General features: G+C 48.9%; 1 protein-coding gene across 2 annotated transcripts in view; it reads left to right on the top strand.

Moving 5' to 3' along the window:
- LOC112238123 (genetic suppressor element 1) overlaps positions 1-12,115 on the top strand; it is a 470,490-nt gene that overhangs the window by 447,748 nt on the left and 10,627 nt on the right. For both annotated transcript variants that reach the window (XM_042319660.1, XM_042319661.1), the window contains exons 8-10: positions 1,518-1,885; positions 2,070-2,400; positions 7,802-8,427. In XM_042319660.1, the coding sequence (XP_042175594.1) occupies positions 1,518-1,885; positions 2,070-2,400; positions 7,802-8,427 (1,325 nt within the window). The remainder of the gene's footprint in view (positions 1-1,517; positions 1,886-2,069; positions 2,401-7,801; positions 8,428-12,115) is intronic.

The following is a 12,115-nucleotide window of genomic DNA, read 5'->3' as shown; positions in this document are numbered from 1 at the left end:
CTCTCTCTCCTTCTCTCTTCCCTAATGTCTCTCTCTCCTTCTCTCTTCCCTTATGTCTCTCTCTCCTTCTCTCTTCCCTAATGTCTCTCTCTCCTTCTCTCTTCCCTTATGTCTCTCTCTCCTTCTCTCTTCCCTTATGTCTCTCTCCTTCTCTCTTCCTTATGTCTCTCTCTTCCCTAATGTCTCTCTCTCCTTCTCTCTTCCCTAATATCTCTCTCTCCTTCTCTCTTCCCTAATGTCTCTCTCTCCTTCTCTCTTCCCTAATGTCTCTCTCTCCTTCTCTCTTCCCTAATGTCTCTCTCTCCTTCTCTCTTCCCTAATGTCTCTCTCTCCTTCTCTCTTCCCTATTGTCTCTCTCTCCTTCTCTCTTCCCTAATGTCTCTCTCTCCTTCTCTCTTCCCTTATGTCTCTCTCTCCTTCTCTCTTCCCTAATGTCTCTCTCTCCTTCTCTCTTCCCTAATGTCTCTCTCTCCTTCTCTCTTCCCTAATGTCTCTCTCTCCTTCTCTTCCCTAATTTCTCTCTCTCCTTCTCTCTCCTTCTCTCTTCCCTTATGTCTCTCTCTCCTTCTCTCTTCCCTTATGTCTCTCTCTCCTTCTCTCTTCCCTTATGTCTCTCTCCTTCTCTCTTCCTTATGTCTCTCTCTTCCCTAATGTCTCTCTCTCCTTCTCTCTTCCCTAATATCTCTCTCTCCTTCTCTCTTCCCTTATGTCTCTCTCTCCTTCTCTCTTCCCTTATGTCTCTCTCTCCTTCTCTCTTCCCTAATGTCTGTCTCTCCTTCTCTCTTCCCTAATGTCTGTCTCTCCTTCTCTCTTCCCTTATGTCTCTCTCTCCTTCTCTCTTCCCTATTGTCTCTCTCTCCTTCTCTCTTCCCTAATGTCTCTCTCCTTCTCTCTTCCCTAATGTCTCTCTCTCCTTCTCTCTTCCCTAATGTCTCTCTCTCCTTCTCTCTTCCCTAATGTCTCTCTCTCCTTCTCTCTTCCCTTGTCTCTCTCTCCTTCTCTCTTCCCTTATGTCTCTCTCTCCTTCTCTCTTCCCTAATGTCTCTCTCTCCTTCTCTCTTCCCTTGTCTCTCTCTCCTTCTCTCTTCCCTTATGTCTCTCTCTCCTTCTCTCTTCCCTTGTCTCTCTCTCCTTCTCTCTTCCCTTGTCTCTCTCTCCTTCTCTCTTCCCTTATGTCTCTCTCTCCTTCTCTCTTCCCTTGTCTCTCTCTCCTTCTCTCTTCCCTAATTTCTCTCTCTCCTTCTCTCTTCCCTAATGTCTCTCTCTCCTTCTCTCTTCCCTTGTCTCTCTCTCCTTCTCTCTTCCCTTATGTCTCTCTCTCCTTCTCTCTTCCCTAATGTCTCTCTCTCCTTCTCTCTTCCCTTGTCTCTCTCTCCTTCTCTCTTCCCTTATGTCTCTCTCTCCTTCTCTCTTCCCTTATGTCTCTCTCTCCTTCTCTCTTCCCTAATGTCTCTCTCTCCTTCTCTCTTCCCTTGTCTCTCTCTCCTTCTCTCTTCCCTAATGTCTCTCTTCTACAGGCTCCAGATGGAAGATGAGCTCCGACAGCGAGAGAGGGAGCGCGAGCGTGAACGAGAGCGCGAGAAAGAGAGGGAGCGTGAGGCGGAGCGAGAGAAGGAGCGGGAGAGAGAAAGAGAGAGGGAGCGAGAAAGAGAGAAGGAGCTGGAGCGGGAGAGAGAGCGTGAGCGGGAGAGGGAGCGAGAGAGAGAGAAGGAGCGAGAGAGAGAGAGGGAGATGGAGAGGCAGAAGGAGAGGCAGAAGGAGAGAGTGATGAGAGAGAAGGAGCTACAGTCCAAGGCGATGGAGAGTCACTACCTGGCTGAGCTCCATGCCATGAGAGGACAGGAGGACAGAACCAAGCCTGAGAGACTCACCCCCAACCGGCCAGGTACGACACAACACCACCCCATCCCACCGTCCTCCAAACCTCTCAAGCACAGTCCTGCCTAACTTTATATTGTACCACTGAAAATATTTCCATGACCCGTGTCACCTCAATAAAAACAGTTCACATCACACTGATATGGGTCTTCAATAATCAGAATAAAAACACATTTTCCCTCTCTTCTCAGACAAAACCAAAGAGCCCGTCCTCCAAGCTCCTAAGCCAATGCCACCAGGCCTCCACTCCTCCCTGAGCCAATCACATCACGGCGTTCCCGGCCTGGTCTCTGCCCATGGCCTCTACCTGGGGCCCGGCGGTGTGGGGGTGGGGCTCACTGCCGCCATGATGCTCCAGCGGACCAATGAGGAAGAGCGCTGGTTGGCGCGGCAACGGATGCTTCGCCAGGAGAAGGAGGATCGTCAGTACCAGGTGTCAGAGTTCAGACAGCAGGTCCTAGAGCAACACCTGGACTTGGGACGACCTGGGGAGGGAGGAGAGCTACGCTCAGACACACACAGGTTAGACACACACACACATACACACATACATATACACACATACACACATACATATACACGCATACACACATACATATACACACATACACACACACTCATACACACACACTTAGACACATACACACACATACACACACACACACACACACACACAGGTTAGAAACACACACATACAAACACACACACACACACAAATACACTCTACATTCTATTAGAGAGGGATTTGGATTCTCCAGATGTAGTCCTTCTACTCACTTCACTAGTGCAGTTTGCAGGAGTTGTGAGATATGGTAGAATCTGAGTCTCTCTCTGTATCTTGTCACTGCCTTTCTGATGGGGACAGTTTCTAGCTGCGTACAGTGCAGTGCCACGCTGCAGTATGGCAGTCGTCACAAGTCTCTTAGGCAAGAGGATGTAGAGGAAGATAAAGGCAGTCACATGAATCACATCATCCTCTATTCCTATCCCCTAACACCTGACAGCCCCGTCACACACACACACACACACACACGGTAGGCTCTAAGGCTTCTGGGGTAGGAATGTCATTGATGGGTTTCAGTTAGTAGGAGAATTGGGGTCCTAATGCCTGATGGTTGTTGGCTCATCAGGAGGAGATTTAGATTATCATTCAGGCAGTGAGGGGGGCAGCTAAAATATACAAAGGCTAATTCTGGGCTAATCCTCTCCACCTTGTACAGCTTAAACCCTGTTCTCCCTCTGTGAGTGTGTGTGTGTGTGTGTGTGTGTGTGTGTGTGTGTGTGTGTGTGTGTGTGTGTGTGTGGCCCTGCCATGTGTTTTGTGTGTGTGTGTGTGTGTGTGTGTGTGTGTGTGTGTGTGTGTGTGTGTGTGCGTGCGTTGCTGGCCCTGCCATGTGTTTTGTGTGTGTGTGTGTGTGTGCTGGCCCTGCCATGTGTTTTGTGTGTGTGTGTGTGTGGTGTGTGTGTTTGTGTGTGTGTGTGTGCGTTGCTGGCCCTGCCATGTGTTTTGTGTGTGTGTGTTGCTGGTCCTGCCATGTGTTTTGTGTGTGTGTGTTGCTGGTCCTGCCATGTGTTTTGTGTGTGTGTGTTGCTGGCCCTGCCATGTGTTTTCTGTGTGTGTGTTGCTGGTCCTGCCATGTGTTTTGTGTGTGTGTGTTGCTGGCCCTGCCATGTGTTTTCTGTGTGTGTGTTGCTGGTCCTGCCATGTGTTTTGTGTGTGTTGCTGGTCCTGCCATGTGTTTTGTGTGTGTGTGTTGCTGGTCCTGCCATGTGTTTTGTGTGTGTGTGTTGCTGGTCCTGCCATGTGTTTGTGTGTGTGCGTTGCTGGTCCTGCCATGTGTTTTGTGTGTGTTACTGGTCCTGCCATGTGTTGTGTGTGCGTTGCTGGTCCTGCCATGTGTTTTGTGTGTGTGCGTTGCTGGTCCTGCCATGTGTTTTGTGTGTGTGCGTTGCTGGTCCTGCCATGTTTTTTGTGTGTGTGTGTTGCTGGTCCTGCCATGTGTTTTGTGTGCGTTGCTGGTCCTGCCATGTGTTTTGTGTGTGCGTTGCTGGTCCTGCCATGTGTTTTGTGTGTGTGTGTTGCTGGTCCTGCCATGTGTTTTGTGTGTGTGCGTTGCTGGTCCTGCCATGTTTTTTGTGTGTGTGCGTTGCTGGTCCTGCCATGTGTTTTGTGTGCGTTGCTGGTCCTGCCATGTGTTTTGTGTGTGTGTGTGTTGCTGGTCCTGCCATGTGTTTTGTGTGCGTTGCTGGTCCTGCCATGTGTTTTGTGTGTGTGCGTTGCTGGTCCTGCCATGTGTTTTGTGTGTGTGTGCTGCTGGTCCTGCCATGTGTTTTGTGTGTGTGCGTTGCTGGTCCTGCCATGTGTTTTGTGTGTGTGCGTTGCTGGTCCTGCCATGTGCTTTGTGTGTGTGTGCGTTGCTGGTCCTGCCATGTGTTTTGTGTGTGTGCGTTGCTGGTCCTGCCATGTGTTTTGTGTGTGTGCGTTGCTGGTCCTGCCATGTGCTTTGTGTGTGTGTGCGTTGCTGGTCCTGCCATGTGCTTTGTGTGTGTGTGCGTTGCTGGTCCTGCCATGTGCTTTGTGTGTGTGTGTGTGTGTGTTTTGTGTGTGTGTGTTGCTGGTCCTGCCATGTGTTGTGTGTGTGTGTGTGTGTGTGTGGTCCTGTGTGTGTGTGTGTTGTGTGTGTGTGTGTGTGCTGGTCCTGCCATGTGTTTTCTGTGTGTGTGTGTGTGTGTGTGTGTGTTGCTGGTCCTGCCATGTGTTTTCTGTGTGTGTGTGTGTGTGTGTGTGTGTGTGTGTGTGTGTGTGTGTGTGTGTGTGTGTGTGTGTTTGCTGGTCCTGCCATGTTTTTTGTGTGTGTGTGTGTGTGTTGCTGGTCCTGCCATGTGTTTTGTGTGCGTTGCTGGTCCTGCCATGTGTTGTGTGTGTGTGCGTTGCTGGTCCTGCCATGTGTTTTGTGTGCGTTGCTGGTCCTGCCATGTGTTGTGTGTGTGTGCGTTGCTGGTCCTGCCATGTGTTGTGTGTGTGTGCGTTGCTGGTCCTGCCATGTGTGTTGTGTGTGTGCGTTGCTGGTCCTGCCATGTTTTTTGTGTGCGTTGCTTGCTGGTCCTGCCATGTGTTGTGTGTGTGTGTGTGCGTTGCTGGTCCTGCCATGTGTTTTGTGTGCGTTGCTGGTCCTGCCATGAGTTGTGTGTGTGTGTGTGTTGCTGGTCCTGCCATGTGTTGTGTGTGTGTGCGTTGCTGGTCCTGCCATGTGTTGTGTGTGTGTGCGTTGCTGGTCCTGCCATGTTTTTAGTGTGCGTTGCTGGTCCTGCCATGTGTTGTGTGTGTGTGCGTTGCTGGTCCTGCCATGTGTTTTGTGTGCGTTGCTGGTCCTGCCATGTGTTGTGTGTGTGTGCGTTGCTGGTCCTGCCATGTGTGTGTGTGTGTGCGTTGCTGGTCCTGCCATGTTTTTTGTGTGTGTGTGTGTTGCTGGTCCTGCCATGTGCTTTGTGTGTGTGGTAGTTGCTGGTCCTGCCATGTGCTTTGTGTGTTTGTGCGTTGCTGGTCCTGCCATGTGTTTTGTGTGTGTTGCTGGTCCTGCCATGTTTTTTGTGTGTGCGTGTTTGCTGCTGGTCCTGCCATGTGTTTTTGTGTGTGTGTGCGTTGCTGGTCCTGCCATGTGTTTTGTGTGTGTGCGTTGCTGGTCCTGCCATGTGTTGTGTGTGTGTGTGTGTGTGTTGCTGGTCCTGCCGTGTGTTTTGTGTTTTGTGTGTGTGGAGTGTGTGGAGTGTGTGTGTGTGTGTGTGTGTGGTGTGTGTGTGTGTGTGTGGAGAGATGTTGCTGGCCCTGAGTGTGTTTTGTGTTTTGTGTGGAGTGTGTGTGTGTGTGTGTATGTTGGTGGTGTTTTGTGTTTTGTGTGTGTGTGTGTGTGTGTGTGTGTGTGTGTGTGGTGTGTGTGTGTGTGTGGTGGTTGCTGGCCCTGCCATGTGTTTTAGTAGGTAGGTCAGGTTTCATGGGTGGGGTTAATACAGGTCTGGTAGACACACTGTTCCTATCTGTAATCCTGCTGTATAATCACCTTGATACGGTGTGCTGGGTTCTTTACAACCCAGGGCCTGCAGATTGCAGATACACACACCCACACACAGAGAGAGTCCATATCGCTGGAGGCATGTAGAGTCAGATTAGGAGGTAGAGTGCCAGGTTTGGTATTGAGAGGTTCTGGACAGTTCTGTCACTCCATCTGTGTCCATCCATCTGCCAATTTCTGTCTGTTGTCTTTTTTTCTCCCTCACCCTGACTCTGTCTGTCTGTCAGTTGAATCTGTGTCTGTTTCACCCTGTCATGTTTGTCCGTCTGTCGGTACTCCTCTGTGTGAATCCTGTGTGTTGAAAAGATCAAAGCAACCCAGGCTGGGTGGAGAGGTGGAGAGGTAGAGAGATGGAGAGGTGGAGAGGTGGAGAGATGGAGAGCTGTAGAGATGGAGAGATGGAGAGGTGGAGAGGTGGAGAGGTGGAGAGGTGGAGAGGTGGAGAGATGGAGAGATGTAGAGGTGGAGAGATGGAGAGGTGGAGAGGTGGAGAGGTGGAGAGATGGAGAGGTGGAGAGATGGAGAGATGGAGAGGTGGAGAGATGGAGAGGTGGAGAGATGGAGAGATGGAGAGGTGGAGAGCTGTAGAGGTGGAGAGCTGTAGAGGTGGAGAGCAGTAGAGGTGGAGAGCAGTAGAGGTGGAGAGCTGTAGAGGTGGAGAGCTGTAGAGGTGGAGAGGTGGAGAGCTGTAGAGGTGGAGCGCTGTAGAGGTGGAGCGCTGTAGAGGTGGAGCGCTGTAGAGGTGGAGCGCTGTAGAGGTGGAGCGCTGTAGAGGTGGAGCGCTGTAGAGGTGGAGCGCTGTAGAGGTGGAGCGCTGTAGAGGTGGAGCGCTGTAGAGGTGGAGCGCTGTAGAGGTGGAGCGCTGTAGAGGTGGAGCGCTGTAGAGGTGGAGAGCTGTGCTGTAGAGCTGTAGAGGTGGAGAGCTGTAGAGGTTTGTAGAGGTGGAGCGCTGTAGAGGTTTGTAGAGGTGGAGCGCTGTAAAGGTTTGTAGAGGTGGAGCGCTGTAAAGGTTTGTAGAGGTGGAGCGCTGTAGAGGTTTGTAGAGATGGAGCGCTGTAGAGGTTTGTAGAGGTGGAGCGCTGTAGAGGTTTGTAGAGGTGGAGCGCTGTAGAGGTTTGTAGAGGTGGAGCGCTGTAGAGGTTTGTAGAGGTGGAGCGCTGTAAAGGTTTGTAGAGGTGGAGCGCTGTAAAGGTTTGTAGAGGTGGAGCGCTGTAGAGGTGGAGAGCTGTAGAGGTGGAGAGCTGTAGAGGTGGAGAGCTGTAGAGGTGGAGAACTGTAGAGGTTTGTAGAGGTGGAGAGCTGTAGAGGTTTGTAGAGGTGGAGCGCTGTAAAGGTTTGTAGAGGTGGAGCGCTGTAGAGGTTTGTAGAGGTGGAGCGCTGTAGAGGTGGAGAGCTGTAGAGGTGGAGGTGGAGCTGTAGAGGTTTGTAGAGGTGGAGAGCTGTAGAGGTTTGTAGAGGTGGAGCGCTGTAAAGGTTTGTAGAGGTGGAGCGCTGTAAAGGTTTGTAGAAGTGGAGCGCTGTAGAGGTTTGTAGAGGTGGAGCGCTGTAGAGGTTTGTAGAGGTGGAGCGCTGTAGAGGTGGAGAGCAGGGGCCTGTGTACTCTGACCACATCCTCCTCTCCTTTCCTTTCCACTATGCTCTGGGCTACTCTGCCTGGACCTGATAAGACCAACACAGAGAGGGAAAGAGAGAGACGAGGGAGGGAGATGCCTACCTATATGTGTGCGTATTTGGGAGAAGGTGCATCTGTGGAGTTGAGGTGTATGAATTACAGAAGACTGTGCATCATGGCTCATTGTGAGTAACACAACACAGTGTTCATTACAGTCTCTCTCTCTCACTCTCTGACACAGATCCATACCAAATCATCATGAACCGGGTGGCCGTGACCTCCACCCCCACCTGGGCGCCCCTCCCCCTCATCTCTCCCAAACCCCTCCAGTCGCGCGACCACCCCCACCCCCTCCCCCACCACCCTGTGGAACCCCGCCTCCCTCATCGATACCGCCTCGGGACTCACGACGCACCACCCACCATGACCTTCCGGGCTTGGGCCACTACGACCTCAGCCACTTGCCTCCCAAACTGGAGGATGGGCTCCGGAGGGGCAGGGACCGGGATGGGGGCCTGGAGAAGTACCACCCCCCACTCCGAGGCCCCCCGGGGCTGCCTGAGCCCAGCACCTTCCTGGCAGAGCTGGAGAAATCAACCCAGACCTTCTTCAGCCAGCAGAGGGCCTCGCTGTCCCTGCCCAGCCAGTACGGAGAGCTGGGGGGAGGGATGAAGAGCAGCGGGGCCCTGAAGAGCCTCCAGGGTCCCTCAGGGATGGGGAGACAAAGCCAGGCCCAGGGACACAGTCTGGGCCAGGGAATGGGGCCTGAGTCTGGCCTAATGTATGATGAGTTTCTCCAGCAGCACCGTAGGCCTGTCAGTAAACTGGACCTGGAGGAGAGGAGGAGGAGAGAGGCCAGGGAAAAAGGTGAGATATACCCTACTGCTGCTAAACCCATTGTTTCACGCTTGTGTTTTTAGAGTTTAGTTGATTTTGTTTCGATGTTTAGTTTTTGTATTATGTTGAAAATGCATTCCAAGCTAAAAAGTCTAACTTGTGTAGAGATTCTGTTTTTGTGGTGTCAGTGTCAGTACATTGTATTTGTGTGGTGGTAGTATGTCCTGAAGTTGTAGGTTGTGGTTGTGTAGTGGTAGTATGTCCTGAAGTTGTTAGTTGTGGTTGTGTGGTGGTAGTATGTACTGAAGTTGTAGGTTGTGGTTGTGTAGTGGTGGTATGTACTGAAGTTGTTAGTTGTGGTTGTGTAGTGGTGGTATGTACTGAAGTTGTTAGTTGTGGTTGTGTGGTGGTAGTATGTACTGAAGTTGTAGGTTGTGGTTGTGTAGTGGTAGTATGTCCTGAAGTTGTAGGTTGTGGTTGTGTAGTGGTAGTATGTCCTGAAGTTGTTAGTTGTGGTTGTGTGGTGGTAGTATGTACTGAAGTTGTAGGTTGTGGTTGTGTAGTGGTGGTATGTACTGAAGTTGTTAGTTGTGGTTGTGTAGTGGTGGTATGTACTGAAGTTGTTAGTTGTGGTTGTGTGGTGGTAGTATGTACTGAAGTTGTTAGTTGTGGTTGTGTGGTGGTAGTATGTACTGAAGTTGTTAGTTGTGGTTGTGTGGTGGTAGTATGTACTGAAGTTGTTAGTTGTGGTTGTGTAGTGGTAGTATGTCCTGAAGTTGTTAGTTGTGGTTGTGTAGTGGTAGTATGTCCTGAAGTTGTAGGTTGTGGTTGTGTGGTGGTAGTATGTACTGAAGTTGTTAGTTGTGGTTGTGTAGTGGTAGTATGTCCTGAAGTTGTAGGTTGTGGTTGTGTGGTGGTAGTATGTACTGAAGTTGTTAGTTGTGGTTGTGTAGTGGTAGTATGTAGTGAAGTTGTTAGTTGTGGTTGTGTGGTGGTAGTATGTACTGAAGTTGTAGGTTGTGGTTGTGTAGTGGTAGTATGTACTGAAGTTGTTAGTTGTGGTTGTGTAGTGGTAGTATGTCCTGAAGTTGTTAGTTGTGGTTGTGTAGTGGTAGTATGTCCTGAAGTTGTAGGTTGTGGTTGTGTGGTGGTAGTATGTACTGAAGTTGTTAGTTGTGGTTGTGTAGTGGTAGTATGTAGTGAAGTTGTTAGTTGTGGTTGTGTGGTGGTAGTATGTACTGAAGTTGTAGGTTGTGGTTGTGTAGTGGTGGTATGTCCTGAAGTTGTAGGTTGTGGTTGTGTAGTGGTGGTATGTACTGAAGTTGTTAGTTGTGGTTGTGTGGTGGTAGTATGTACTGAAGTTGTTAGTTGTGGTTGTGTGGTGGTAGTATGTGCTGAAGTTGTAGGTTGTGGTTGTGTAGTGGTAGTATGTCCTGAAGTTGTAGATTGTGGTTGTGTAGTGGTAGTATGTACTGAAGTTGTAGGTTGTGGTTGTAGTGTGGTTGTGTAGTGGTAGTATGTACTGAAGTTGTAGGTTGTGGTTGTGTAGTGGTAGTATGTACTGAAGTTGTTAGTTGTGGTTGTGTGGTGGTAGTATGTACTGAAGTTGTAGGTTGTGGTTGTGTAGTGGTAGTATGTCCTGAAGTTGTAGGTTGTGGTTGTGTAGTGGTAGTATGTCCTGAAGTTGTAGGTTGTGGTTGTGTGGTGGTAGTATGTACTGAAGTTGTTAGTTGTGGTTGTGTAGTGGTAGTATGTCCTGAAGTTGTTAGTTGTGGTTGTGTGGTGGTAGTATGTACTGAAGTTGTTAGTTGTGGTTGTGTAGTGGTAGTATGTACTGAAGTTGTTAGTTGTGGTTGTGTAGTGGTGGTATGTACTGAAGTTGTTAGTTGTGGTTGTGTAGTGGTAGTATGTACTGAAGTTGTTAGTTGTGGTTGTGTGGTGGTAGTACGTACTGAAGTTGTTAGTTGTGGTTGTGTGGTGGTAGTATGTACTGAAGTTGTAGGTTGTGGTTGTGTAGTGGTAGTATGTCCTGAAGTTGTAGGTTGTGGTTGTGTAGTGGTAGTATGTCCTGAAGTTGTAGGTTGTGGTTGTGTGGTGGTAGTATGTACTGAAGTTGTTAGTTGTGGTTGTGTGGTGGTAGTATGTACTGAAGTTGTTAGTTGTGGTTGTGTAGTGGTAGTATGTCCTGAAGTTGTTAGTTGTGGTTGTGTAGTGGTAGTATGTACTGAAGTTGTAGGTTGTGGTTGTGTAGTGGTAGTATGTCCTGAAGTTGTTAGGTTGTGGTTGTGTAGTGGTAGTATGTACTGAAGTTGTTAGTTGTGGTTGTGTGTGGTAGTATGTACTGTACTGAAGTTGTAGGTTGTGGTGGTGGTGGTATGTACTGAAGTTGTAGGTTGTGGTTATGTGTAGTTGTGGTATGTATGTACTGAAGTTGTAGGTTGTGGTTGTGTAGTGGTAGTATGTACTGAAGTTGTAGGTTGTGGTTGTGTAGTGGTAGTATGTACTGAAGTTGTAGGTTGTGGTTGTGTAGTGGTAGTATGTACTGAAGTTGTAGGTTGTGGTTGTGTAGTGGTAGTATGTACTGAAGTTGTAGGTTGTGGTTGTAGTGGTAGTTGTGGTTGTGTAGTGGTGGTATGTAGTGAAGTTATAGGTTGTGGTTGTGTAGTGGTGGTATGCACTGAAGTTATAGGTTGTGGTTGTGTAGTGGTAGTATGTACTGAAGTTATAGGTTGTGGTTGTGTAGTGGTAGTATGTCCTGAAGTTGTAGGTTGTGGTTGTGTAGTGGTAGTATGTACTGAAGTTGTAGGTTGTGGTTGTGTAGTGGTAGTATGTAGTGAAGTTTTAGGTTGTGGTTGTGTAGTGGTAGTATCTAGTGAAGTTGTAGGTTGTGGTTGTGTAGTTATGTAGGTTGTGGTTGTGTTGTAGTGGTAGTATGTAGTGAAGTTGTAGGTTGTGGTTGTGTAGTGGTAGTATGTAGTGAAGTTGTAGGTTGTGGTTGTGTGGTGGTAGTATGTACTGAAGTTGTAGGTTGTGGTTGTGTAGTGGTGGTATGTACTGAAGTTGTAGGTTGTGGTTGTGTAGTGGTGGTATGTACTGAAGTTGTAGGTTGTGGTTGTGTAGTGGTGGTATGTACTGAAGTTGTAGGTTGTGGTTGTGTAGTGGTAGTATGTCCTGAAGTTGTAGGTTGTGGTTGTGTAGTGGTAGTATGTACTGAAGTTGTAGGTTGTGGTTGTGTAGTGGTAGTATGTAGTGAAGTTGTAGGTTGTGGTTGTGTAGTGGTAGTATGTAGTGAAGTTGTAGGTTGTGGTTGTGTAGTGGTAGTATGTAGTGAAGTTGTAGGTTGTGGTTGTGTAGTGGTAGTATGTACTGAAGTTGTAGGTTATGGTTGTGTAGTGGTAGTATGTAGTGAAGTTATAGGTTGTGGTTGTGTACTGGTAGTATGTACTGAAGTTGTAGGTTGGGGTTGTGTGGTGGTAGTATGTACTGAAGTTGTAGGTTGTGGTTGTGTAGTGGTGGTATGTACTGAAGTTGTAGGTTGTGGTTGTGTAGTGGTGGTATGTACTGAAGTTGTAGGTTGTGGTTGTGTAGTGGTGGTATGTACTGAAGTTGTAGGTTGTGGTTGTGTAGTGGTGGTATGTACTGAAGTTGTAGGTTGTGGTTGTGTAGTGGTGGTATGTACTGAAGTTGTAGGTTGTGGTTGTGTAGTGGTAGTATGTAC

This window comes from Oncorhynchus tshawytscha, unplaced genomic scaffold, assembly GCF_018296145.1.
Source record: "Oncorhynchus tshawytscha isolate Ot180627B unplaced genomic scaffold, Otsh_v2.0 Un_scaffold_4_pilon_pilon, whole genome shotgun sequence".
NCBI classification, from domain to species: Eukaryota; Metazoa; Chordata; class Actinopteri; order Salmoniformes; family Salmonidae; genus Oncorhynchus; species Oncorhynchus tshawytscha.
Note: the sequence above shows the minus strand (reverse complement) of the source record. Positions and strands in the feature narration are given on the sequence as shown.